We start from the raw sequence: 27,506 nt of genomic DNA on the forward strand, positions 1-27,506 counted from the left end.
TTGGCGTATTGGGACACACAGAGCTACCAGGTCAAGGCCTGGATTCTGCATTCTAAATTCAACCTAGCTAGGTTTGTGCCTCAGTCTAGACTCTAGAGTGATTTGCCTTATTTGGTTTTTTAGTGATGTTCAATTCTGGAGGGGTCACTGGCCTCTGCTTATTCCAACCTTAAAGTTAGAGCTTGAGTAACAATTAGAGTGGCTTCTCATTCTCTCACTCTCAATTCAGGGAGTGCTTTAACCTCTGCTTTTCTTTAGATCTTCCTTTTCCTGTTGCAATCTCAAGGATTCTGCCCCCAAAACAGATGCAAAGCCCTACCAACCCTCTTTTTTCCCCCAGAGGTATGAGCTCTACAAAGGGTTTTGCTTGTTAAATCTTAGCTTTCGTAGCTGATGGGCTTTTTTTTTTCCTTCCTCTTAAGCCCATTGCATAACAATCTCCTGTTTTAACCTTTTGCCAAATTCTACACTTCTCACTGTCTGAGGTTACTACGAGTGTTTGAACAGGTAACTTCTACCTTTGAACTTCTGTTGCAACAGGTTCAAAGTTTCCAGGGGAGCTGGTTGGCCACTCTCAGGACAGTACGCGTTGCCTTCAGGTGTGGCCAGTCCTCAGTGCTGTGGAAAAGGCAGAGGTGCCTGCCGGCAGTGGCAGTGCTAAGCCCCTACAGCCAGCTGTGAGGGGCGCATTCCCTGCACCCAGGAAGTGAGCGGATCCTTCCAGGTAAGCAGCAGTAACTGCCTGCTCTAGAGTTTACATGTCTATGGGAGAGCAGGGATGGGAGGAAAGTGGGACATGTGTCCATTCTCAGCCTCAGGCACTTTCAACATGAAATTGCGTTTCGTTGAGTAGTCATCTTAGCTGACTTATGTGGGAGGCACAAGAAAGAAAATCAGTCAAAACCGGGTGGAGACATTGGAGCGAGCTGAATGCTGGCAGGAGATAGACTTGGAAGAGAAAGTTGTTCATTTTACTAAATACTATCAAAACAGACTGAAAATCTCTGAGGATTATAGACAAGCCAGGTTGTGGGTCTCTTCCATCTTCCATTCAGAAATCTCTGTGTCAATATGGTTAGAAAGGACATTCATTCATCAGCTGTTGATGGCAGTGTTCCCATTTGGAAGAAAGGAGAAGAAAAACCTTAGCAGACACTCTCTCGGGTGCTGGGGTCTCTACTAAGTGCAGGACAGGCATTACCTCATTGGGAGGTGGTTGGTATCGCATTTCATAAACAAATCATGTGCCTCTGGGCTTGAACAGCATGGCCTGGGCTCCACAGCTGAGATGTTGTGGCGAGGCAAGGGTTTGAGTCACGACCAGTGTGTTGCTACAGGCTGCTATTCGTGTGGATTGCCAAGCCTTCTGTTCTCTCAAATCTCGGGGCTGTTACTCATGTGCACAGAGGACTGACTAGGAATGCAAGTCAGCTAGCCCTTTAGAATGACCCAGAGTGTTCTGAACTTGAGCATTTGGTTCTGGAGGAAACAATTAGAAATAAAGAGAGGCTCGTCTCTTCCTGGCTCTGAGCTCTTCATCTGGTTGGTAAAAGAAGACAGCACCCAGGGAACAGCCCACAGCATTAGAGTGGCTAAGACTCCACGCCCATTCTGCTGTCCTGGGCTCTCCGCTGGGGGAAGCTTCCTCTTGGGGGGGGTTGAGCTGCTGAAGCTAAGCCAAGCCAAGTGCTCCTCCAGCCATGAGATGCATCAGAAGCGGGGTGCTACCCTCACCTTCCTGTACTTCATCTTTTCCCATGTCTTAGGTAGTCGAGGGGAGAACCAGGGACCAACTCCTGTTCTCTGAGATTGTGGCCAGGCTTACCCTGGTGTTTTTAGTCAGAACTTTTTAGGACCTCCTCTCTTGGAGAGAAGAAATCCTAATCTGGCTGGGAACATGCTGTTAACTTCCGGGGTGCCTGGGAGGTGGGAGGGAGGAAAGGGGGGCAGGAAGGGGCAGAAGAACTTGTATTTCTGCTTCTAAGTCTCAGAATGGAAGCTCCTGTGCCCTTCTGTGGCCACAGCCTTCGGCGAATCCAATGAGACTAGTACAGGTCCTGATACCTCTGCTAACCCCCAGACTTTCAGGAGGCCTGAACATTCTAAACAATTTCATAACAATACTCAGAAGGTATTTGCCTTTTTCACGGTCATCGCTGTGTGTGTGTGTGTGTGTGTGTGTGTGTGTGTGTGTGTGTGACGCTGGGTTTTCCAGAAGCTACTAGATGTGAGCCAGGTCAGTCTGACAGCTCCTGGCACGTGTGCTTGTCTGGAACTGTGCTTTAATTTTCCAGGTTTACCTTGGGGAGGTGAGGGAGGCAGCAGAACGGATTTTTGATTTAAAGTCTGGGGGATGAAAAGGATGAGCTGATTGGTCAGAGGAAGGAAAACAAAGTCTTTCCATTCACCCCTGCCTTCCTGGCCTGGTGCATTGTGGCTTTTATCAGCACTGCTTCGGCCTGAGGCAGGTATGCTGGGGATTGGAGAGGGGCTGACACCCCCGGGGGTTGGGCTGGCCTCCGATTCCCCTCGGGTGCTGGGAGCTCTGTGAGGGCTGAGTTGCATCCGGAGGGACTTCCCTGCTGTGTGACTCTAGCAGGGAGCAGCGTCACTTCCTCGACACACTGTCTGAGGGGCACCTCCTGTCACTTTTGTTTGTTTGATCTTTGTTCTTCGCTCCCTCCGAGGTGGTCAAAGGAGGAAAGGGTGAACAGTGGGATGTGGGCTGGCTGCATCTCAGCCCTCGGGGCTGGGGTTAAGGCGTTTGACAAGCTGCCAGGGTAGGCTTGGCGCCTTCTCCCTCCTGGTCAGACGCTTCCACTTTCAGTTGTAAAAGAAAAACCAGGAAGTGGAGTCCCCGAGCACACACGTTCAGGAGCCCGGCCATGGCCTACCGTGGGGCCGGCAGACGGGGCAGAACGGGGCACTCTGAGCTGGGCCATCGGTCTGCATGGATGCTCTGAGGCCTCTCAGCCCCTGGAGGTCACAGGGGTGAGGGAAGAAGAACAGGGACTCACGTGCCAGAAGAACTTGGATCAGGAAGCTCCATCGCTGGAATCACTGAGGGATGCGACCCCCCTCCCAGGGTAAGGGGACCGTGTGGAGGGGGGTGTTTAGCAAGGTGTCTTGGGAGCGTGGGGCAGAGGCTGAGAAGGCATTCTGACCCCCAGCTTCAGCGGATCTGGAGCGGGCTGTGTCCCAGGCACGTGTCAGCACTTTCTCTCCCAGGTCTCTAGGGCCCTCCAGTAGACCCTCCTCTTCAGGAGGGGGAGTGGAAGGAGGAATGTGGAGCATGAGGTAGACTTTCTTCCTCCTGCCTCTCTTGGGGAGGTGAACCACAACCGAGACCTGGTTTCTGGGTCTGAGCATCTGCCCTAGCTCCCATGTGGGCTGGGGGTTACCCTCCATTTTCTTGGAGGACTTTGACTCCTTCCTGGGGTAAGGGCTGCTGAATGACTGAGTGATAGAATGGTTCTGAAGGAGCTGGGTCTGTTTAAGGGCAAGGGCCAACAGTTGAATCTCAGATGAACTTCAAGGATGTTTAAGGAGCGAGCATTAGGGAGAGACTCCACGGTCGGTGCTTTCTGGCTCCTGTGGGTATCAACCCTTGTGGAGGTTTGAAAAGTAGGATTGAATCAGTAGCTCCAACATGTAGGTGATTGGTGGTCTCTCACAGAGGCAGAGTCTTAGAAATAATTCAATTAAACATATTTAATTGAATGTTAAAAGTAAAAGATGGATTTAGTAAAAAATAGAATCATTGGGTTTGCTTGATCGCTTTTGCTATATTCTAACACGGGAGTCATGCTCTGGTGGTTCCCTCTAATTTACAAGGGTTTGAGATGAGCTTAGAATAATCTTGGAAGAGGCATGGCATATAGAATGTGGTTGGTATCACTTGTGTGCTTGGCACAATGAAAGGAACAAAAACCTAAATAAAACAAGAATCACAGATGCTTTTAGGACAGGCAGATCATATAGCCAAGTAAAGTAAATGGTGCATAATAAGATGTCGATGGTGAGGACTCTGGCAAAATGCAAGGCAGGCATACCCCTGAAAAACACATTTCAATTTCTTTTCTTTTCTTTTCTTTTCTTTTTTTTTTAAAAACATTAACCAGACCAAACAGAATATATTAGCCAGGCATTTGACTTAGATCCTAACCTAAAACAGTAATCTCTCCTAGGCTATATTCTAACCCTTTGAGGACAAAAACACCTACAATAAAATCCATGCATCATTGAGTTACTAAATGCTAAGTATACAGTGGGGCCACATGTTCTGCAAGGGAGGCTGGGGGGTCAGGGGAAGGGAGAGCTTCAGAGAATGAATGGTCAGAGGGAAGATGAAGCCAGTTAAACACCAGCTCATAGTAGATACACTTACATTTTTTCTTTTTTTTTTCTTCTTCAATCCTCACCTGTGGACACGTTCATCAATCTTAGAGAGAGAGAGAGAGAGAGAGAGAGAGAGAGAGAGAGAGAGAGAGAGAGAAGAAGGGAGAGAGGGAAACATTGATGTGAGAGAAAAACATTAATTGGTTGCCTCCCACCCATGCCCCAACTGGGGATCGAACCTGCAACCCAGGTATGTGCCCCAACAGGGAGTCAAACCCGCAACCCTTTTGGTGCAAGGGACAACATTCCAACCAACCAAGCCACCCAGCCAGGGTGATACACTCACATTTAATTAAGACAACCTTTTTTTTTTTTTTAAATTAAGACAATCTTATGAGGTGGATGGTTTCACCATTTTATGGTTGAGAGCGTAGGCTCAGAGAGGTATGGCAATTTTCCCAAGGTAACAAAGCAGCCAGTTGTCTAATGCTAACACCATGCTCCATCCACTCATGTGTGGAATTAGCCTTTCTTCGGATTTCCTAAAAATTGTATTTGTGATAAGATTTTCAAATATGGGAACCGGGGCAGGTGTTAAGTTTATATATTTATTAGATATTTTTCAGGTTGACATTTTTCTGGAACTACAATTATTACAGGACCATTCATTGAATATATTCTATGGGGCAGTGCTGTCCTGTTTTATGGGGCCTTTCTCATGATATTTAAAATGGTCCTGTGAGGTAGGTACTTTGTTTCATAGGTAGAGAAACAGAGTTAGAAAGAAAGAAACTGGACTCGGTGTGCAGAGATTGGAGCTGGACTTTGAACTCTGATGCGTTTAGTTCCAAAGGCAAGCTATGACTCAGTTTCTGAAGAACCTAGTTTAGTGCATGGGTCAAAGAATTGGAAACTGGGAGAAACCCTCCTTTGATCATCCTCCCACTTTTTTCAAATCCAGAGAAGCAGAAAGCAGATTGATGTCTGCCAGGGACTGGGAGGAGAGGAATGGGGAGTAACTGCTAAATGGTTTCAGGGTTTCCTTGGTGGATGACGAAAGTGCTTAGGACCTAGATAGAAGTGATGGTTGGCCAACATGTCAATGTTCTAAGTGCCACTGAATTGTTCACTTTCAAATGGTTAATTTTATGTGAATTGCACCTCAAAGAAGTCCTCCCACCTCCGGGAAGGGGAATTCCCAAATCAGACTTCGGCAATATTTTAGAAACCAGGAGTGACGTATCTGCTCCTGTCTGTCTCAAATGCCTGGCCAGTGATGCACTGACCCTCATTTGGGATTCAGCCTGGGGTGAATCTTGGGTAGCACCTTGAAAGGGTGACGTGTCCCCGGCTGTCCTGAGTTCATCCATCACTGCTCATGTCACACTCTGCTGTAAACTCTGCTAGGTCTGTTTCTCCCCTAGGTGACTATGTCCTGAGGTCAGAAATGGGCCCTCACTCCTTCTTTCCTCTGGCACAGGGCCTGATATTTCCCAGGCTCTTACTTCATTCATGTTGTTTGAATAAACACACAAGTTTTGGAAGGTCAGGCAGCCCTTGTACTGCTATGGGAAGGTCATGGTACCCCCCTCTTCAGGGAAGCTGGTAGTAGATCTCTGGGTTCCCAGTAAGATCTCTGGGTTTCTACTGTAAGAGTTATGAGATTGTGAAGGCTTGTAGGAGAATGCAGGGGTCGGGTAGAGTGAGAGGAGATGGGTGGGTTGGAGCTCAGAGGTGTACCATGCCCTCTCCAGCTACAAATCCTCTATTTAAATAGAAATGAGAAGTTGTTAAGACCTTTGCACATAGGTTGAAAGATGGTTATAGAATGAAGACCTTGATGATCTCTTCTCATTTGGGATGTCTCAAAATAGAACATCTGATATTGACAATGAGTTGGAAACAGGTGAGTGGAAGGGGAGCTAGTTGACTGAGAGCTCCCCATGTGCCCAACAGTGTACCAGAAGGTCCACCCAGTATCCCATTGGAGTGGAGATTAGCACTGGCCCCTTCTTGTATACAGTTGAGGGAAACTTACACTCAGTGACATTGTCACTGCCTGCAGGGCCATACATGTAGTAAGTAGTAAAGCTGTTGCTTTGGTATTTGAAAAGGCAATGACCTTAAAAGTTTGCCCTTGGAAAGGAGACTATGGGCAATAAAGCTTATTTGCAAATTGGATCTGGTGACTCCTGACCATTGGCCAAACCAGGTAGCGTGAGGGCTGATTCCGCAGAGAGCCCAGGTAGCAAGGTCTCTTTCACAAATTCTTGCATCACCCTGACCTTATCCTGGCATGGTGACGGGACCTAGCACTTTGTCCAGCCTATCTTTTTACAGGCTCTCTTATCACATCCAGTAGACCTCTGATACAGGTTTTCCTGACCTCAGGCCTCTCATAAATCACTTGGTCAGCAACAGGCTTGGGGAGCTTTGGGGGTGCAGGCTTTTCCTAAGGGAGGGCTGCTGGACTGTGATTTGTGGGAAACCTGATGGTGATCCAGTTGGATTTGTCACTGCCTGTCACCAGCCTATCGATGAGTGTCTCAACAACTATCCCAGGCTACCTTCATGGACTAAGTTATTTGATCTAATGAGGGCTTTCCTATTAAATACCACTCAGCTCAACTGGCCAAGGCTCTCTGGTGTTTGTGAATTGAAATGACTTCAGTGGTGTGGTGTCAACACCAGGCCCCAGGCACTGTCTCCTTCAGCCTTCTTGGAGGCTTTTTCTTCCTTTTTTTTCCCTTTCAACTAAATCAGAAATATCCCTTCATCATCCCATCCCAATGTCCTGCTTGTCCTGCTTTAGTGCCTCTAGCCATATTAGCTGTCACCCACATCTGGGTATCATCCGACCTAATGCAGTGACTGGTATCCATGGAAACAGTAGATGGGGACACCCAGAAAACATTTGAGAAGGATGGTTCGATGACAGTGACCCTGGCTGGACTCGTAGCTGGGGGTTTATATGCCATTGGTGTCATCAATAGGGTCATCATCCTTGATTGATCCTGGGAATGAGACTATTGGCAATAAAGTCAGGGGATCTAGACCCTTGAGGGTCTAGAGCTCCATACCTTTACCTTCACCCATTGCAGTCTACACTTGCCTCTCCCTTCTCCAAATTCATTAGCCCAGGTCCCACACACTGAATCCTTCTCTAAGTAATTTCAGTGTTTGATAGACTCGTAAATCCTCAAAGGGCAGAAACTGTATCTTTTAAGTGTTTTTCTCTCTGCACATGGCACAGTGCTAGGCACACGTGGATCCAAGATCTTTGTTGGCCTTATTAAAAATAAGTTATAAGTCAATTTAAAGTGCAGAGAATAAACAAATCTCTTGCCATACACATACTTCTCCAGCCCACCGGAAGCTCTCAGAATTGGGACACATCCCATAAGCATGTGTTTACTGCCTGGATAGCTGGCTTTATCCCTACTATGCCCTCTGCATGTGCTTTCCCCATGCTGAGCACACTGCCTAGCACACAGTAGGAGCTCAGATAGTCAAATGCTTGCAGAATGAGTGGACCTTGGCCTCATTTGGGTCAGGCTGCTTAGCATTGTCCTTAGCATTGTCCTTGCCATGGCATGAAACCCCTGGCTGTGTCATTTCAGAGGAGGGCTCAGCCGATTCTGCCCCCCTCTGCATTGATACGATGTGACAGGTGCATTGAATTCTGAGACCTGTTTTCTTCAACAGATCCCCTTCCCTAGTTACCTTGCTCTGAACTTGTGCCAGTAGTGAGTGAAAGGGGAAGGTGGCCCAGGCACTGTGTTGGGCACAGTGGAATCTGAAAGTCTGGCAGCCTCTGCCTGGAAGTTCTCACGGCCTAAGTTGTTCACAGAATCACAGGAAGCCTCCCTGAGACCTGAACCCATTCCTCACAACCTCCTGAGCTCTGGTTCCTGTGCGATTTGGCAGCAAAGCTATCCCCAAAGGATATGCACTGAAACCCTAACGATTTATTGCAGGGGTGCCTGCTGGAGGGCCAGGGCACCTGTCCCATGCCTAGCCCTCGCCCTCTCCCTGCCAGCTGCCTTACATGTTGGAACTGTTAACGTGTGGCCTAGCAATGGGGCTAGAGAGAGTGACATGGGGGAGCTTCCTATCACTTTCCTGTGTTAATTATTGAAACTCTCACAGAATCTTTCCGTGGTGTGGAGGTGACTACTGGGCCAGCCTCCGGGGTTGAATAGGGATCTCCTTCGGTAATGCTGTCTTCTTGTCCTGCCTGGCATGGCCCGGGGGAGGTGAGAAGGGCCCTTTCTCCTCTGTCTTGGGCCATCCCCCGGTGTGTGTGTTTCAGAGCAGGCTGGGCACCAGGCCCCCAGAGGAGGAGAGCCACCTGTGCCTGATTCCCTGGCCCTGCTTGGTGGGGAAGGTTACTGTAAGTCACCTGAGCACCGCTGGTAAGTGGCTGGCAAGTTATCTGTAGGCTCATAGGTCAGGAACTTATGCCAGCCTCTTTCCTCAGCAGCCTGAGGCCCTGGGACTGAAATGTGATCTCTGCTCTGGTTTCTTATCTGCTAAAGAAATGAATGAAAAGTGTTTCCACTCCTAGAGCTGCTGTGGGTCCGGCCTGCTCAGTGGCTGAGAGCACTGCACTCACCAGTGCTGGGGAAAGGCAAGTGTGGCTTTGGTGGTGGGGCAGCTGCAGTTTAGAAACAAAGCAAGGCTGTATTCTCAGGGGTGCTGGCAGGAAATGCCGCCCCACCCCCTGAAAGGTGGTGCAACTTCCTCGTCAGCTGCTAAAGTCCAGGGCTGGATAATTTGGAGTTGTTCACTTTACGGTTTGTTGAGGATAGCATGCATATTTCAGATCCAGTGATAAGTGATACATACTCTCAAGTGTCCCTTCCCTTAGGAGACCTACTCTAACCTCCTTGATTAACAACAACAAAACACAACCTTGATGAACCCTCAATCCTTCTTTTCTAGTTTATTTTTTTAATTCCATTTTTTAAAATATAATCTAGGCATTGTTTAGGCTTGTTGTCAAACTCTCCAATAAAATACAGTCCCGCCAGGGTGGGGTTTTCACTGCTGCTTCCCAGCCCCTGGAATGATGCCCGATACACACTCAAGCACTCAAATATCTTTGGCTGATGATCGCACACTCGAAATTTCTGGAAAAATTCATTCATGATTTTCCCTCTCCCATCTGTCTTTTTCTATGAGGAGTATGCATTTAGCAACACAAAAACATGCACATTGTCTGATCATGGTTTTTGCTGGTTTTCTTTCTACTTTCCATATCAAGGCATACAGATCTTCTTTATTCTTTTCCATATCTGCCAAGAGTTCCACTGTATGGAAATGCTATGATTTATTTGGTTACTCTCCTGTCAAGGAAGGCTCTCCTGGTCTCTGGCATTATAAACATTTTCCTTCCTTCCTTCCTTCCTTCCTTCCTTCCTTCCTTCCTTCCTTCCTTTCCTTCCTTCCTTCCTTCCTTCCTTCCTGTTTTGTTGTTGTTAATCCTCACCCAAGAATATTTTTTCCATTGATTTTTAGAGAGAGTGAAAAGGGAAGAAATTGAGGGGAGTGAGAGAGAGAAAAAAAAAAAACAAAAAAAAATCAACACATCAATGGTTGCTTCCAGGTTGGATCAGTTCAAACCTGCAACCCAGATACATGCCCTTGACTAGGAATCAAACCAGAGACCCTTCAGTGTGCAGGTCAATGGATAGCCACACTGAACCACACTGTCCAGGGCTATAAACCCTTTTATAGATTTAATGATGATGAACAGAATAGCTGATACCGGAGATTATGCATCAGGCACTTCTAAGCACTTTACAAGTACATTAACCCCTTTAGTCATGGGGACAGCCTTCTGAGGCAGAAATTATTACCATTTTCCAGATTAGAAACCACAGAGCCGGGATCTACCCCAGGTCACAAAGAAGATGACCAAGCAGGGTTTGAGCCCAAGTCATCTGACTCACATCCTTCACAGGTACCTTTCACAGCCACATGTGATGCACTGGATGGAACTGGTATCTTTCTACAGGAAAAATTACTAGCAGAGTCATTAGGTCAAAGGGCACACATCCTGAATTGTGGTCGAGGGCAAGGGGTGCATCTCTAATGAGGCTGCACCAAATTTATTTCCATGATTCACAGCACATTTTGCACTATTTCATCATGACTAACCTAAGGGGTGGGGAAAGGCATTTCATTTAAAAAATTTAATTCTTTATTGTTTAAAGTATTGCATATGTCTCCTTTTCCCCCCATTGACCTCTCCCTGGTCATTTCCACCCCACCCCACCCCCGGCACATGCCCTCACCCCCCTACTGTCTATGTCCATGGGTTATGCTTATATGCATGCATACAAGTCCTTTGGTTGATCTCCCCCCGCCCCCCTGCATTCCCTCTGAGGTTGGATGGTCTGTTCGATGCTTCTATGTCTCTCAATCTATTTTAGTTCATCAGTTAATGTTGTTCATTATAATCCACACATGAGTGAGATCATGTGATATTTATCTTTCTCTGACTGCCTTATTCCACTCAGCATAATGCTCTCCAGGTCCATCCATTAAATGTACATGTTTTAGGCTATACGTGAAGTTGAATGTTTTTCCCTAATTTTAAGTAACCTGTAGCTGAGATTTTCTCTCCTTAAGAACCAATGCTCTACCATACCAGGCTTTTATCTGACTGTTCAAGTTTTCTGAAACAGGACCGTTGTCTCACATCATGTTCTCTTTTATTTCTTAGTAATGAAAAAATGACATTGGATATAGAAGAGTAAAGCGGTGTAAGAAAAGCCCTTAGTTCAGGGCTCTGAGGAAACTGGGTGAAGGAGCTTGATATAGAATGAATATCTGGTTTTCATTCATTGCATGTTAAGAAGAAGGCTCTCAGACCTTTCAAGTATGCTCATGAAATGATTGGTTTGTAATGTTCTATTAACCTTTTGCTACTACATTGGAATTTGTCTAGAAGTATTGACTATGTATTTAAGGACCGAGCTGGTTGTCTCCTAAATGAGGGGTGACAGGAATTTAGGGAAAATAATGGTGGAGGCTGAATTGCAACTTTACGCCCAGCCAACGAGCCCAACTTCCATGTGCAGCCTCGTTAATAACAACAGGCCCATGGAGCCATCAGGAGCTGCGAAAACGCAACCTAGTCTCTAGGAGAAAGTAACTCCAAATGGAAGAATGTGTTAACTAATCGGGTGTGAGAACTTGGGGACTCTGGTCTCCCATTTAATGAGCTTTCTCTCGCCACAGGATAAGCCCATACATGCAAGAGGACAGAGAAACCAATCAAACCCAAATGAGAGTGCCACTTGCTAGGAGGCAGACTTTTTAAAAAATCTGTAATGATATTTTACATCTCAATATTTCATAGAAAGTAATTAGTTCTTCACGCCTCAAAGCAAAGATAATTTGCGTGAATTCCAGGAACCCAGGATAACAGAATTATTTATTTCTAGGCTGGACATTCTGCCTACTTACCACTATAGGTGACTTTATTTGATAAGATTTATTCTGTAGGTTCTACCAAGTCTGGGGTTGACTGATCCTGAGTGATCCTTGATATGTGTTAGAAATACATTTTTTTTGCCCTAGCTGGTTTTGCTCAGTGGACAGAGTGTCAGCCCGCAGACCGAAGGGTCCCAGATTTAATTCCAGTCAAGGGCACCTACATTGGTTGGATTGCAGGCTCCTCCCCGACCCAGGCCCTGGTCAGGGCGCATGCAGGAGGCAACCAATTGATGTGTTTCTCTCACATTGATATTTCTGTCTTTCCCTCTCTTCCACTCTCTCTACAAAAAATTCAATGGAAAAAATATCATCAGGTGAGGATTAAAACAAAAGAAAAGAGAAAGAAATACATTCTTTTTACCACCCACCATCCCAACCCCACTACCTTGCCAAAATATTGACTTGGGAGTACCCATCTCAAGATTCCCAGAATGGCCCGCGAACTCCAAAACCCATCTAGCCTTGCGCGGGAGTCGTCCCGCGCTCACCTTTGTCTTCTTTTATTGGCCGGCTCCTCTGTCAATATTTCCGCTTATGGCTTATGTCGACGTTTGCTGTGCGGAAGCACAACCGGATTCGCCTCCCAAGCTCAGTTAAAGAGTTCATTGATGGAGTTAAAAAAAAAAAAAAAAAAAAGATTCCCAGACTGACAGGTGATGATCTAAGTTTAGGAAGTTTGGGGGAAGTTTTGCTAAGGAAAAAATGGGTTCACTAAGAGTATTTAGAACAGACAATTCTGAACCAGAAAACTGGTCATTTATTTAGCAACCACTCATTGAAAGTTTACTGTGTTGTGTGCCAAGCACAGTGCAGGCACTGGAGGCACTGAAGTGAGCAGAAGAAGAATCCTTGTTCCAATTAGAACATCAATTCCGTAGGGTCAATAGATAATAAGGGGCCAGGACTATTTTGGAGAGCGAACGGTGTCACGGAAAAGAGAGAGCAAGCTTCACGGTAGTGACTGGGGTAAAAAGGGCAATATTTAATAGGGTGATCAGAGCAAACCTCTGAGCAAGTGGCATTTGAGTTGAGACCAGACCTATAAGCCTATGTAACCATTGCAGATCTGGGGAACAGTGCTCTAGGCCAAGGGAAGAGTAAATACAGAAACTCTAAGGTAGAAATGAACTTATGGTTGATCAAAATTTGAATGTTAGGGTAGAAAGGGCCATTTAGGGATTTTATTCAAAGAAAATTAGACGTAATGAAGAAATACTGTTCTAAATCCACAAAGAAGAAAAACCCAAAGCTGAATATGGGGTGATCATAACCTAGACACCAAGGCTGGCCTTGGGAGCTTGCTCAGGGGTCTTTCAGCTAGCTCGGGAATTAAATACGATAGGTGCCAGAAGATGAGCGACATGGCTATGGCCATCCATACTACCGGACAACGGAAGGCTCTGGAGTGAATCAAGGGGAATGGCTGGCGGCAAATTGGCATCCAGGGGTGTGGGTCCGAGGCATGTCACTGTGACCACATCAGAGTGGAGGAAGCTTTCCACTTGGGACCCTCCTAACACGCACTGTGGCTTGCTTCACCACCTTCAGATAACTTGGAACAGGAACTCCAAGATAGAGCAAAACACAACTCTCTTTCCTCTTTTCTTTACCACTATTGCACTGCTCCCTACCCACACTTTCCCAACTAGGAGTGACCGAAAGGGAAGAGGAAATGCTATCTCACCAATTGCTTGCAGGGCATTCTGTGAAGTGACCAAAACAGAATTGTAATTTGAGTGACACAGGACACACAACACAAGCAATGGTGGCTTTCCCTCATTCATTTGAGCACATATATGTTAACAATTTCTAAAGGTTGGAATGGTTACCCGAGCTTCCCAGTCAGGATGGCGTAACCCAACCTGAAGGTCTTACCTTCTCTCAGGCCCTCTGTTTCTCCCAATTATAGTGAGAGTTACCTGACGGGCACAAATCCTCCCTAGCGGTGGGTAGCATTACAAGGTTAAAAACATGTTCAGTGCATTAAAAAGAAGTCTATCAAGATAGTGAAAAGACCACAGAATGGGGGAAAATATTAGTGAATCATACAGGTCTCTTACAACCTAAAACCAAAAGACAACCAATTTTAAAATATCGGCAAAGGACTGTAATAGACATCTCTTTACAAAAGAAATGCAAATGGCCAATAAACAAATGAAAAGATGGGCTAATTTAGCAGCCATACGAAGGGATGAAGAACTGATACATAACATGGATAAATATTTTTTTTATTGTTGACACTATTACAGATGTCCTCCTTTGCCCACCTCTACCCAACCCCTACACCCCAGGCTTTGACCACATAACTGTCGGTGTCCACGGGCTATGCATATATGCATATATGTTCTTTGGTTAATCTCTTCCAATTCCCCCACCTTCCTCCTCTCTGAAGTCTGTCAGTGTGTAACATGGATAAATCTTGAAAATATTATCCTGAGTAAAAGAAATCACACACAAAGAGTCACATATTATATAGTGCCATTTCTATGAAATATTCAGAATTAGCCAATCAATAAAAGCAGAAAGTAAATTTGAGGTTCCTGAGCTCTGGGAGGAGAAGAGAATGGGGAGTGAATGCTTAATGTGTTACAGGATGTCATTTCTGGAGTGAACAATATTTTGGGGTTTATTAGAGGTGATGGTTGTACACCTCTAATGGGGTGATGGTAGTTATGAATGAACTAAATGTCCCTAAATTGTACATTTAAAAAGGATTAATCCTGTGTTACTCAAATTCTACCTCAACTTTTAAAATGTGGGGAGGCAGGGAGAGACCGGCTGAAAGTCTGAACCGATCCTGTTTGAATTGGATACCAGGTCAGTAATAGGAAAGCACACTATTACAGGTGCTACACAGCGACATCCTTCAATGGCTTCCGACATCCAGTGCAGGCAAGGTGCTGCTGTTCTCCTGAAGCTGGTCTTGGCATTCATACATAACACCTCCCCTGTTTGTGAGGAAGTGGTCAGTCTCATTCCATTCATGGGCAGTATGACTGGAATGTCTAACAGAAGTGCTCATTGGCAGACTACAGTCCAGGTTAAACCAAATGTGTTTTTGTTAATCCTAAACCAGACACTTACCATTTGAGCCAAGAGTTAAAATGGAGGTTTCATAAAAATCCAGTGTTACAGGTTTACTAGGGAGAAAAAAAAATCTGTCCTTCTGGTGACCTCAAGCTGATATTACTACATGATAACCATCAGTCAAGGTTGACAGCAGATACTGCCTCTCTCTCTCTCTCTTTCTCTCTCTCTCTCTCTCCCTCTCCCTCTCTCCCTCTCCCTCTCTCCCTCTCCCCTTTTCTCTCTTTCTCCCTGTCCCCCTTTTCTCTCCCCTCCCTTTATGCTACCTGCCAGGCTATTGGCCCTCCCTCCCCCATCCCATACCGCCACAGCTGAACATAAATTTCACCTTTAGACCCTCTTTTAAAGCCGTTGTTTGCCAAGTCTCCCACTGAACCTGCCATCTGTAGGGAGAGGGCAAAGTCCTCAGTGCAACAGTGTGTTCTCATAGCTGAGAAGGGGGCGTGCAGGTAAGATCCTCTTAATTGGACAGGGGCATTGGGGCAGAGAGAAGGATCCTGGAGCATAAGACACTATGGGACTGGTGGCAATGTCCCAGGCTGAGGGGAGGGGCTGACGGTGGGCAGGATGGGCGAAGGCAGAGCAGGCTTCTCCTCCCTTTGGTACTGCTTTCTGCTCTGTCAATTTCATAATCCTCCAGTCTGCGCCGGTCTCAGTTGGGGTGGCCGGCCTTAGAATTGTGTTCTGTATGGCTGGCTCTTGAACAGGTGCTACCTCCTGGAGAGCCACTCAGCACACAAGTCCAGGTAAGGCTGGATTCAAGAAATCCCTGCTCTCAGAATCCTGGCAGGTAGTCACAATAGCACCTATTGTTACATAAGGTAGCACCTGTGGGGCCTTGCTTTTGTTCTTGCTTTGTTGTCTTTTCCTTCCCCTACACACAATGTGGAAGAACCCAAGGAGTTGGAGACTGTCATCCCAGTCTCTGGAAGTTCATTTTTCCTCCATAAAATGGAGAGGGACTACTCCAAACTCAGGTGATAACCAATCAGGGGGCAGATAAATGATGAGTGACTCAGGGTTTCTTGGGACTGTTCTCACTCCCACACCAAATTCCTAAGTTTTACAGCCTTAGTTAGCACAGAGTGAGTGTGTTCCTTGATAGAAAACGTTTTGGATGACAGCTAATGGCAGCTGCCCCATGGTTCAAAGGGCAATGATTATCTTGATCTGATAAAACGTTTTATTGGACTTGCCTTGCTCTTGTGATTTGAAAAGTGAATGTTTGGCCTCATCTTTGAGATACTGTTTCATAGGGCATTGAAGTAAACTTTGAGGAATGCAAATTCTGAACGTCCTTTGCTGTCACCTGTAAGCTGCCAGACAAATCAGTCTCCTTGAACTTGAGAGTTCTACCCATGAGTTGTGGTTTTATAGATTTTAATGGGGAAGCAGCAATGAAAATGGTAAATGAACTTGGATAAGTCACTTTACCCCCTAGGAGCTTCTATATTGTTGTCTTTAAAAATGCTACTTTAGGACATTGGTCAGATTAAATTAGGTAATTCATGCAAACAACTTATCCTGTTATTGGTCCAAAATCTGTGGGTCCAACACTTCGAACCATCAAAATTCAAAACATCAGAGTTCAGGGTGAGGAAAGTTTGATTGATAAGAAGGCGCCAACTGAGAAGATGGGAGACCTGGTGGTTCCTCAAATCCATCTTAAGAAAGTGCAGAGTTCAGGCTTCTTTTATGTCAAGGAAGGGGAAATGAGAGGGGCTGTTTTCCTAAATGTCAAGCTCCAAGCAGAATTCCTCTGATGATTACCATATCTATATGCAAGACAAAGCAGGAGCTTTTAGTGGGAAGGCCAGGGAACAAGAAAGGCTTGAACTAGGTGGAGTCCAGTGCCTTTCATTCCGTTACAAGCCCAGGGCTTGGCATCAAGTCAGTGCTCTGTGTTTGCTGCATTACTATTCTCATCAGTGTGAAAGCTCTGAGGCAGGAGTTGGTTCCTAGCACCTGCCCAGACTTTAGTCCCGTCTATTAGCGTAGTTTCAAGCTGTTCCTCTTGGCTGGGAGCGATAATAAAAGATGTGTTGGAAGAAGGCTTTGTTGCTCTTGGTTTCTTGAGATCTCTTCCTGGCCCAAATCTCCCGGGCTCACCTGCCACCATGTGCCAGGCCCATTTTCCAGCACCCTTTCTGCCTACCTGATCATGCGGCCTCCAATAAAAAAAATGTTTGCCCCAGAATCCTCAGAGGACAGTACATTGGACCTAGTAAGCCCCTCCTGATGCTTTAAAAAGACAGAGAGCAATGAGCAAGGCATATCGGGCCAGCAGGAAATGTCCTGCATGCGGAGCTCTTGATTTCTGAAATCTGTGGTTTCACCTCTACAGAGGTTTCCTCTGCCATTTGGTTCATACTAGAGACATCCAGCCGGAAGGGTCCTTCTTGACCCTCGCCTGCCTGGGCAAAGGGAAGCTCTCTGAAGCACTATCCTCTGACTGCCAGCTTATGTTGGGTCCAGAAGGCTGCTTCTAGGCTTTGTGGGCCAGAAATAAAGGGAGAGTCATTCCTCAAAATTGTCTGGGAATGATTAACTTGTTTCCTTTGATCCTTTCCACCTTGTGGGAGGACAGTCAAGTAGCAGCTGGGTACAGTAGAACACATTCTATTATCTTCAACATTGCTAAGGGAAACAGTGCGAAGTGAAAAATAAATTCTGCTACTCGAGAGGTCCAACCCTGGCTTTTTGGAGGAGTAGAAGCCGTGTGTGCGTGTGTGTGTGTGTGTGTGTGTGTGTGTGTGTGTGTGTCCTTCTATAAACCTAGAAGGACTGAGTAAAAAGATACAGCCATTTCCTCTAACTTTTTGTTTCCTTCTCTCTTTTTTTTTTAGGCCTGCATTTCCTGCTGCTATTCGCAAAAATGCTTTTTATCTTTAACTTCTTGTTTTCCCCACTTCCAACCCCGGCACTGATCTGCCTCCTGACTTTTGGAGTCGCCATCTTCCTATGGCTCGTCAACAGACCTCGCCCAGTTCTGCCTGCGGTTGATCTGAACCACCAATCCCTGGGAATCGAGGTAACTAACTTACCTATCACCTTTCAGTGTATCAACATTGATCAAACCCAAACTGTGTGTAACTCAAGACATTGGTATAACTCATGAAGTAGGTAGGGTGTCACATGGGAAAGTAATCCTTTTAGGTTAGTAGTCAACATTTAAACTTCTACTAATGACACATTTTCCTTCATAATAAAAAGGAAAACTCAGCTAGGTCTTAAGACACCAGTAATCCAGATCGGGGTTGTCAAACTACAACCCACAAGGAAAATCCACCCTTTTTCAAATGGGCCTAGCAAGATAAGAATGGTTTTTACATTTTTAAAGGGATATGTAAAAACTAAAACAAGGAATAGATCATGTGTTCCACAAAGCCTATTTACTATCTATCCTTTTACTGTAAAAGTTTGCCAACGTATGATCTAGAGCAGTGATTTTGAACTGGTGTGGTGCGAGAATTTTTTTTATACACCATACCTGATTGTTTAGTCAGTGCCACTGACCTCTTTTCCCTTAGATAGTCAAATATAAAAAGAAATGACAACAGCCAACACAACAATAGCCATCCAGTGTGAATGAGTCAATATTATACCTATGTTTTTTGTCAAATCAGCCAAAAATATATTTTTTAGTAATTAGTTTATGTGTGCCATGAGATGAAAAGATTTAAAATGGCTGATCTAGATGACAGAGTCAGGACTTTGGGGCTAGGAGAATATTTTCATTGAGATACCCAATGTCTGAAAATGGAATGCGAGTTATTTAGTTAAATTCCAGCTTTGAGTTAATATTCATTCTTAAAACAGGCAGAAATTGAACCTTTCCCTTCAATTCCCCCAACTTTCAGCAAATCATACAGCTTCTTATATCACTGAGCAAAGGGAAAGCTCTAAGAATGTTCTCTTCGTCATTTTTCGTCTTCAACCCTTTTCAGAGAAAGAAAGCATTCCCGTTCCTTTGTAAAGCTAACCCCCTTCTGATATTTTATTGAACTTCTTTCCTCTATGTGAGACTCTTATTCAGAGTTAACTGCACTGCCCACCACGTTCCCTTTTATTCTGGTGCATTTGTATGATTGTCCTCTCCCACTGATCCTGCTGCTTCAGGCTACCATCTCTTTCCACTCCTTCCTTTTTCCACCAGAGTTCTTTAAGAGTAGTCTGTTGATTTCCTCATTTAAACTTCAACCCACTGATGTCAGACCTTTACTACTACCATCTCCCCAAACTTCTCTGGGTCACTCATAATCTAACTTCCAAATTCAATGGTTTCTCCTTCAACCTTCCTCTCAATTGATTTGGGACTTCTTTTCACAACTTCTCTTTATGCCTTTCATAACCTTCAACGAAATTTCTTTCTAATTCCAAGACAGCCTTTCTTTGCCTCTGAGGTTTTTTCCTCTTCTCAGCCTAGAGTTTCAGCATCACCATCTCTTCATTCCTCTAAAGCAGGGGTCAGCACGCATGTTCTGTGAAGGCCAGACAGTTCAGGCTTTGCAGGCCATATGGGCTCTGTTGCAACTATTCAACTCTGTTGTTGTTGTGTGAAAGCATCAGACAATATGTAATTGAATGAACATGGCTCTGTTCCAATAAAACTTTATTTGTAAAAGCAGGTTCAGGCCAGATGTGAGTTCAGACCAGAGTCTGCCATTCCCTGCTTTAATTCCTCACATCTGAGAAAATCCTCCCTCCCCTATGACTTGGAACTATACCTAAAAGGCTATGACACCCAAATCTGACTTTCAAGTTCTGACCTTTCCCCTGAGTTCCAGTCCACCTCAGTGACACTCAAGTACCTCAAGGTCAATGAGTCTCTTTATTGCATATCATCTCCCTAAACACACACACACACACACACACACACACACACACACACACACACCATAACCTTTCCTGTTTCCCTTCCTGCTCCATCGTAGTTAAATGCATCTCTTCTTATCCAGTTGCCTAAAGTTGAATCCAAATCACTTCTCAGATGGCAAGACCCTATCTTCCTTTACTAGACAAAAAACTTTTTTTTAACCTCTTGACTTAATGCGACATCTCGTGGAAATCTTCTCCAATGCTCTAGACAATTCAGAGTTCATGTGTTAGCCTGCACTTGAATGGCCCCTTTTTTGTGCTTATGTAATTGATGCCTGCTTCTCTCTAGACTAACTTTCATGAGGGTTGGACCATGCCTGTAACTCCAGTGCAGCTCCAAGATCCACATGATGCCCTGGAGTTCCAGCTGACATTTCTAAACACATCCCTAGCCACTCCCTCTTTCTCAGATACCCTGTTCTCTGGCTGCCCACCAGGCTCTGCAGTGTGTTTTCTTGCCCTTGTGCTTTGGTTCAGGCTGCTCCTTCACTCTGAATCATCCTTCTCTCCCCTCGACTAATCCACATCTTCTTGTTCAATGCTTGTTTATCTTTAAAGTTTCCATTGAAATATCACTTCTTCTCTCTAGCTTTTTTACTTAATACAGAATGGGTGTCTTCATTAGTTTCCCAAATATATTTTATTTCAGCATGTACATCACAGTATTATATTTGTGTGTGTTTTCCTTTCTTACCCCCACACTCCAAAAGCTTTCACTTATGAGGTGCTCATGGTCAGCAATTTTGTCTTAACTTAAGTTGCATCTATAGTGTCTAGAACACAGTATGAATTTCATAGATGTCTAAACTTGGTATGAATTTTTAAAGGATAAAACATAATATTATATAGATCATTTCAAAGAGAGGTTGTAGGATCAAAACCAGGGACTCTTAATGCTGTGACCTAAGATAGAAGTTCTCTGTAACAGACACTGAATAGTGCTATGTTTTCCTGGGGAGATATAAGGTAAAACAAAGCGAAAACCAAACAAGAAAACCTACATTATCATTTCTCATGTGTGTTATGTGTGTGTGTGTGTGTGTGTTCTAGAAGGGTGGTGGGAGATGGCTCAAAAAATAACTGTGATAGTCTCTGGGTTTCTATGATGTGGAGACTTCAGTTTTGAGATTAAAGACTTGATTGATTGAATAGGATGGGGGGGGCGGGGGAGTCCCTGTAACCTCAATGGTCAGCGTTTACATTCCCTTCTATTCAATTCATAAGGGTTTGGAAAGGGTGGTGAGACTCGGCTTGCCCTAAATGTGGTCTTACGTCTTAGGGAGGAGCACGGAAGAATGCTCGCGAGAAGAGCAATGAACTCCTAAGCTACTACTTCTCAGATGCCAAGACGATGTATGAAGTTTTTAAAAGAGGACTTGCTGTGTCTGGTAAGCCTGGCAGTCTCACCTGACTTGTGAGAAGACTCAGATTGGGGTGTTGTTCTCTAACTGCTTCCCTGCCTCTCTTCTAAACACCTAGTTGTGGTCTGGGTAGAATCCCTACATATGAAATGCAGGGCACATTACCAGTGTTGGAATGGAGGCAGGAATTAGAAAAATCACAATATCGGGGAGCAATGCAGGGCAGCCTTGGGTTTGAAATCCAGTCCTTCCATCTCTAGCTGTGTGACCTTGTGCAACCCACTTTGCCGCTCTGAATCTGTCCCTCACAACACAAGAACTTCCCTGCAAGTTGTTGTTTCACAGTCAGCAATAATATGCATGAAAGTATTTTTATGAACTCACTAGTACGTTAGTGCACAGTTGTTTAGGAATGTGCTCTTCATAAATGCAATTCTCCAGATGCAGGATCTCAGCCAGAATGAGCATTTTGGCCTCCTGACTTCTTACCTTGTCCTGACCCCAATACCACACTACGGCCCCAGGCTGCTACTCTTGGTATCACAGGAGGCACTTATCTTTTGAACTTTCTTAGAAAGAGGGCCACATGGGCTTTAGTCAGTTCACTTGGAATGTATCAAGCCTCAGTACTTACATCTTTTATCATTGCACACAATGCTAGGTGCACTGGTTTCCTTTCAAAACCTATTGACTTATAGCCCTCCCTAGATCTTTTTTCTTTGAGGTGACATTCTGTCCAAGCATAGATTTGTCTATGTGACTTCTTATCCCTCCCTTCTCTTCTGCCTTTAGCTATGACTATGATGTTTAACAGTCAGCTCCTGTCAAGTGCTAATTATGCAATAGGCACTGCTCATCTATTTTTTTTTTAATATATATTTTATTGATTTTTTACAGAGAGGAAGGGAGAGAGATAGAGAGTTAGAAACATCAATGAGAGAGAAACATCGATTAGCTGCCTCCTGCACATCTCCTACTGGGGATGTGCCTGCAACCCAGGTACATGCCCTTGACCGGAATCGAACCTGGGACCCTTCAGTCCACAGGCCGACGCTCTATCCACTGAGCCAAACCGGTTTCGGTGGCACTGCTCATCTAATATCTACTAATCTTCCCTAAACTTCAAGGATTAGTTACTACCTTCCTCACTTTTTAAAATAAAAGACCAGAGACTTGAAGGTTCAGGAACATTCTGAAGGTGACAGAACTAGAAAATGTTGCATAAGATACTTCATTTAGATATTTTTTTCAATACAAAATTAAAACCAAACAGATAAAGTTAAAACGGCACCTCCTGTCAGCAGACCGGAGCAAGCTGGCCTGGCTGTTTCCACAGAAAAATGACACCTCTAATCCCTACTGGGGTTGAATACATCTTTTCACCTCTACCCAGAGTAGATGGTCTTTGTCGAGAATCGCCTGTGAATAATGTTTAAAATGAAGTCCTCTGGCTCCACCTTGTTAAACTGAATCAGAATCCCCGATAGTGAGGCCTAAGAATCTGAATTTTTAATAATGCTTGGTTGAGGGGAGGGGTATGCATGCTGGAGTTTCAACTCTAACCAGTTCAGGCCAGTGATTTTGCCCAGTTGTTAATGGGTGGACTCTTTCTAGATAGCCACACCTTAAAACACAAGCGAGATCTGAGTTGAGGAAGTTAACCACAGGCTAGGCTATTGCCTGATTAGGACTTGGGCTAATTAGACTGAAGCTGATTAGGACATAGAGTTTAATGAGACCTCAGTTGGTGTCCCTTTGGGCCAATTATTTGACTTGTTCCTCAGCCATGGGCCTCTGCTAGAATTTTCACCTATAGGGAAGTGACAAGGCGATGCAGGGTGGTGTTTTTCCACACTCATCAGCTCTGCCACCTACTGAGTGAGCTTGAAGAAGCTATCCCAGGCCCTTCTGACTCTCAGATATTGTCACCCCTGGGGATAACAATAGTTGCAAAGACCAAGTGAGCGAATGCGCCTAGCATGGAGTAAGCGTTCCCTCAATGGTAGCTATCCCTAGTAATTCATGTCTGTGCAATCTCATCGGTAGACCATTGAGGCACACACTCTGGGCTGAGCACCTAACAGCACAAGACTTGCCCGGTTTCATGGAAAATTACAGTCTGGGACTTGACTTCTTGAGCTTTTCTGCAGCTGTTTCAGCAGGAAGAAAAAGTCCTAACACTTCCTGTGGACAGTCTCTTCACTTATTTTTATATCTTTCTAATCAGAGCAGCTATCTCTTTCCTGCTTTCTTTCCTTTTTCCTCTGTCACTTAGTCTGGAAGTTTACGTATTTACCTCTGGATTCCTAGTAACACTCTCTCTGAATGCTTCCTTTTGTCAAGACCTGATTCTCTCTCAGCGGTTTGGCTAGAGCCACTGTGTCCAAGTCCCCTCCCGTGTACTTTTCTATTTATAACTTGGTCTCATTTCGGCCTTTCAGCCAGTGAGGCATGTTCCTTAGCCTCATATCAACTTCCGTGGTTCCTGTGACTGAGCCTCGGCCTTTCAGGAGACACTCTCCTGTAAACAGGCAAAGTACATGAACAGATGAGAGCCAACAAAGTTCAACAAACAAGGGAAAGGTCCCACTTGACTCGCTGTGAAAGAACTGTAGACTAAAGCCTTAATTGTTTAAACCTATCAAACCACAAGACATGTTTCAAAGGGTACTATTTAGTGTCTATGACTTGAAGTGTTGCCGGTGGGGAAAAAAAATTGTCACAATGGGGTGTATGAAGCTCTGTGGTGCTACATATAAAAAACCTGAGCCATTCCAACCTCCCTCAGCTCCCAACTCAGTCATTTCATTTTGGGAACTCTGTTCTAAGAAAATGCGCTAAATTGGAAATGATTAATTTGAAAATATTTTCCATTGGCTTATTTAAGGTGTCAAACTTGAAAATGATCTTAGTAACCACCATGAGAGAAGTAAACTACAGAAGAACCCTTTGTCAGTTGGCCAAAATAAGGCCACTAAAATCTCTACAGAGAATAAGTAATGACATGGAAATGTTTATATCAGAGAAAGGAAGCAGGATAAATGCACACATACATACACACATGCACACACATATCAGAACTTTATAGACTATGCAAAGGAACTATGAAAATAATATTACTGTTAATAATGGTAGTTATGTGACATTAACAGCTCATATTTTGATTTTTTTTCTATATTTGTCTGAGCATACATTTTTGTATTATAGGGAAGATCAATTCAAGATTATCCCTTTCAGGCTGTGTTTACTTGTGGACTTTTACTGGTTCACGTTATGTGGGCTAGTCCATATTCATGCCTGTTACCATGGGGGTCACATATTCCAACACTGAGCCACTCTGTTCTCTAGAATTTCCTACATGTTTCAAATGTAGTTTACTTTTGAGAACTGATTACTTACAGCCTTTGAATTTCCTTGGCACATAAGAGAAGTTCACATTCTAACAAGATTTACCATATGTGGTTTGTCTCTTCCTAATTCCCTTTTACCTTCTCTGGTCCAAAGGATTTGCAAATGAAACTAATCTTCTTTTAACGTTATGTTTTTAGACAATGGGCCTTGCTTGGGATACAGAAAACCAAACCAGCCCTACAGATGGCTGTCCTACAAGCAGGTAAGTGAGGCCCATGTTTGGGATAGATTCTTTTGCTAATGTGATAAGCCAAGCTAATGGTCTCCTTTGGGTTTTGACTGCTTCCCCCCCCCCCCTTCTTTTTCTCTCTTTTGTAGGTGTCTGATCGAGCAGAGTACCTGGGATCCTGTCTTTTGTATAAAGGATATAAGCCATCACCAGACCAATTTGTTGGCATCTTTGCTCAAAACAGGCCAGAGGTAACCACATTGAAGTTAACTCAAGAAAATGAGTCAGGGCTAAGCCTAAGGGCTTTAAACCCACCCCTAATCCAGCTCTCTGACACTTGTTGAGGACTTACCAAAACTATTTAAAGATCTCATATTCTTTCAACATGTTTCCCCTTGAGAGAGTTACAGCTCTGGGCCTCCTTAATTCCTGTTTGAATGTGTGGTGCTCTAAGCTAGGTGACTGGACTTCTCTTATTTCCCAGCCCATTAAGAGTCATTTTAAGACAGCCTGTTTGTTGCATGATGAAAATGAGGCGGCTGAAAGGTACTGGCCGATAAGAGTTTGAGGCTGTTCTAGAAAAGGACGTATTCAAATCAGAACTGGAACTTGCATGTTGTACCAAGTAAACCAAGGCATCCATTGCTATGGAGACTGGCCATTGAAAGCCAATTTTAGACATTACGATGATTGGAATTAATTTGTTACACCCAGCCTCCATGAGGAACTAAACCTAGTGAATTAGCCTGCCAGGGCTGTCATAACAAAATACCAGAAACTGACGGTTTAAACAACAGAACTATATTTTCTCACACTTCTGGAGGCTGGAAGTCCAAGATGAAGGTGTCATTCAGTTTGGTTTCTCCTGGGGCCTCTCTTTTTGGCTTGCAGTTGGCTGCCTTCTCATTGTGTCCTCACATGACCTTTTCTGTCATCCCTGATGTCTCTTCCTCTTAGAAGGACACTAGCTATGTTGGATTCGAACTCATTTACCCTTGATCACCTCCTTGGTTTACTTGGTACAATCTGAGTGGCTTTGGGGGTTAGGGCTCAATTCAGCCCATGGCATCTAGACTCGTTTTCTCTCCCTCTTCATGCTTCCTGGTGTGTATACATTGACATCATGCTATCCTACCTCTCTTCACTCCCTGAATGCATTCTCTGCCTCCCCCTCCACAACCAAAATGTACCAGTCCTTCAAACCCCTGCCCAATGTTCTTCACTTTCCCCAAAGCAGCTCCCAATCCCCTTTACCCCACCCCTGAAAGTGACCTCTGCCTCCTTAAAGCTCCCTAATGCTTTCCATAGCTCCAATGGACAGAACTCATCACACTCTACCTTTGTATCCTGGCCCACCTTTGTATTATAGTTAGCTCTGTGCCTCTTATCTCCTTTATTTAACTGTCCTTTGAGGCATTAGCTGTGATAGTCCCTAAGGCCCCACAGTGATTTTTTTAAAAATGCAAAGTAGCCACAAAATCATTTGTTGGCTAAATGACTAAGTTAATACTTTTCCTCTTCCAAGTGCTCTCTTGTCCTTACTTGACCTTCTCTCCATGCAGTGGATCATCTCTGAGTTAGCTTGTTACACGTACTCCATGGTAGCCGTGCCCCTGTATGATACCTTGGGAGCAGAAGCCGTCATATACATTATCAACAAGGGTAAGATTTGGCTATTCCATTACAACTGCTTCTTTCTTAAAGCTGAATAATTCCTCAAGATCTGCTTTTTAAAAAAATATATTTTCTTGATTTTTTACAGAGAGGAAGGGAGAGGGATAGAGAGTTAGAAACATCCATGAGAGAGAAACATCAATCAGCTACCTCCTGCACACCCTCTACTGGGGATGTGCCCGCAACCAAGGTACATGCCCTTGACTGGAATCGAACCTGGGACTCTTCAGTCCACAGGCCGACACTCTAGCCACTGAGCCAAACTAGTCAGACTTGGGATGCTGTGGCCAGAAAAATGCTCACGTCTTTGCTGTCTTGTAGTACCTACATAGAATTTACAGGGAAGTTACAAAAAGCCCATGAGGCAGGGATAGGCACAGATAGAGGAGTCAATGAAATGCTTTAAGGTGACATAGGATGACAATGGAGTTTAGAGGACTAGGCTATTTACTTTGGCCTCACTGGAGACAAGGCCAGAGTGGATGACTAATCACTGTGAAACTTCCGGTCTAAGTTCCTATTCTTGTCAGTATAAGTCAGTACAGTTAACCGGCATAGACCAATGTTCATACTAAGTCTGTAGAAAACACTACCATTCTCAAACAAGTACAAGTTCAATGGACAAGTAACAGCCCTTTCATATATATCCAAGATGTTACTTTCTGTCACAGAAATAGTAGATTAAGTGAGGTGATCCACTTGAACTTTAGGCACAATCAGGAGTTTGCTATTTGTGTAAACAAGTATCAAAGCAAAGGCTAACATTTAAAATCATAAAATGCTTGTCTGCTACAATCCCATCTGCCCCTTCCTTTCCCTTCTACCCCCATTCTGCCTCCCCCAAATAAAACACATTGACAGGACCACACCTAAGCGATTTGAGAGTCATCTGTGTTCTTAAGCAGAAGGAATTTTGTGGCTTCTCTAGAGGCTAAACTCAATTGACAGCACACATGGGAACTCTGCTTCTGCTTCAATTAAGCTTCTTTGTTATCAATGGAATGTTTTAGGTTTTACGCATTACCATCAGATTTGCAGACATAATTAATATCCTTTAGGGGACCCACTGCTTTGAAATTTTC

At 44.5% G+C, this 27,506-nt stretch overlaps 1 protein-coding gene across 2 annotated transcripts in view; it reads left to right on the forward strand.

Annotated features, from left to right (window-relative positions):
- Positions 1-2,621: 2,621 nt before the first annotated feature.
- The window catches only part of ACSL5 (acyl-CoA synthetase long chain family member 5), a 39,119-nt gene continuing 14,234 nt past the window's right edge, over positions 2,622-27,506 (forward strand). Inside the window, exons 1-6 of one of the 2 annotated variants that reach the window (XM_081104793.1) lie at positions 2,622-3,086; positions 17,778-17,962; positions 21,089-21,197; positions 24,719-24,783; positions 24,900-25,001; positions 26,313-26,412. In XM_081104793.1, coding sequence (XP_080960919.1) covers positions 3,068-3,086; positions 17,778-17,962; positions 21,089-21,197; positions 24,719-24,783; positions 24,900-25,001; positions 26,313-26,412 — 580 coding nt within the window. In that variant the 5' untranslated portion in view covers positions 2,622-3,067. The remainder of the gene's footprint in view (positions 3,087-17,777; positions 17,963-21,088; positions 21,198-24,718; positions 24,784-24,899; positions 25,002-26,312; positions 26,413-27,506) is intronic. The other variant, XM_081104792.1, reaches the window with a different exon arrangement.

The sequence above is a fragment of the Myotis nattereri genome (assembly GCF_964212035.1).
Source record: "Myotis nattereri genome assembly, chromosome: 13".
NCBI classification, from domain to species: Eukaryota; Metazoa; Chordata; class Mammalia; order Chiroptera; family Vespertilionidae; genus Myotis; species Myotis nattereri.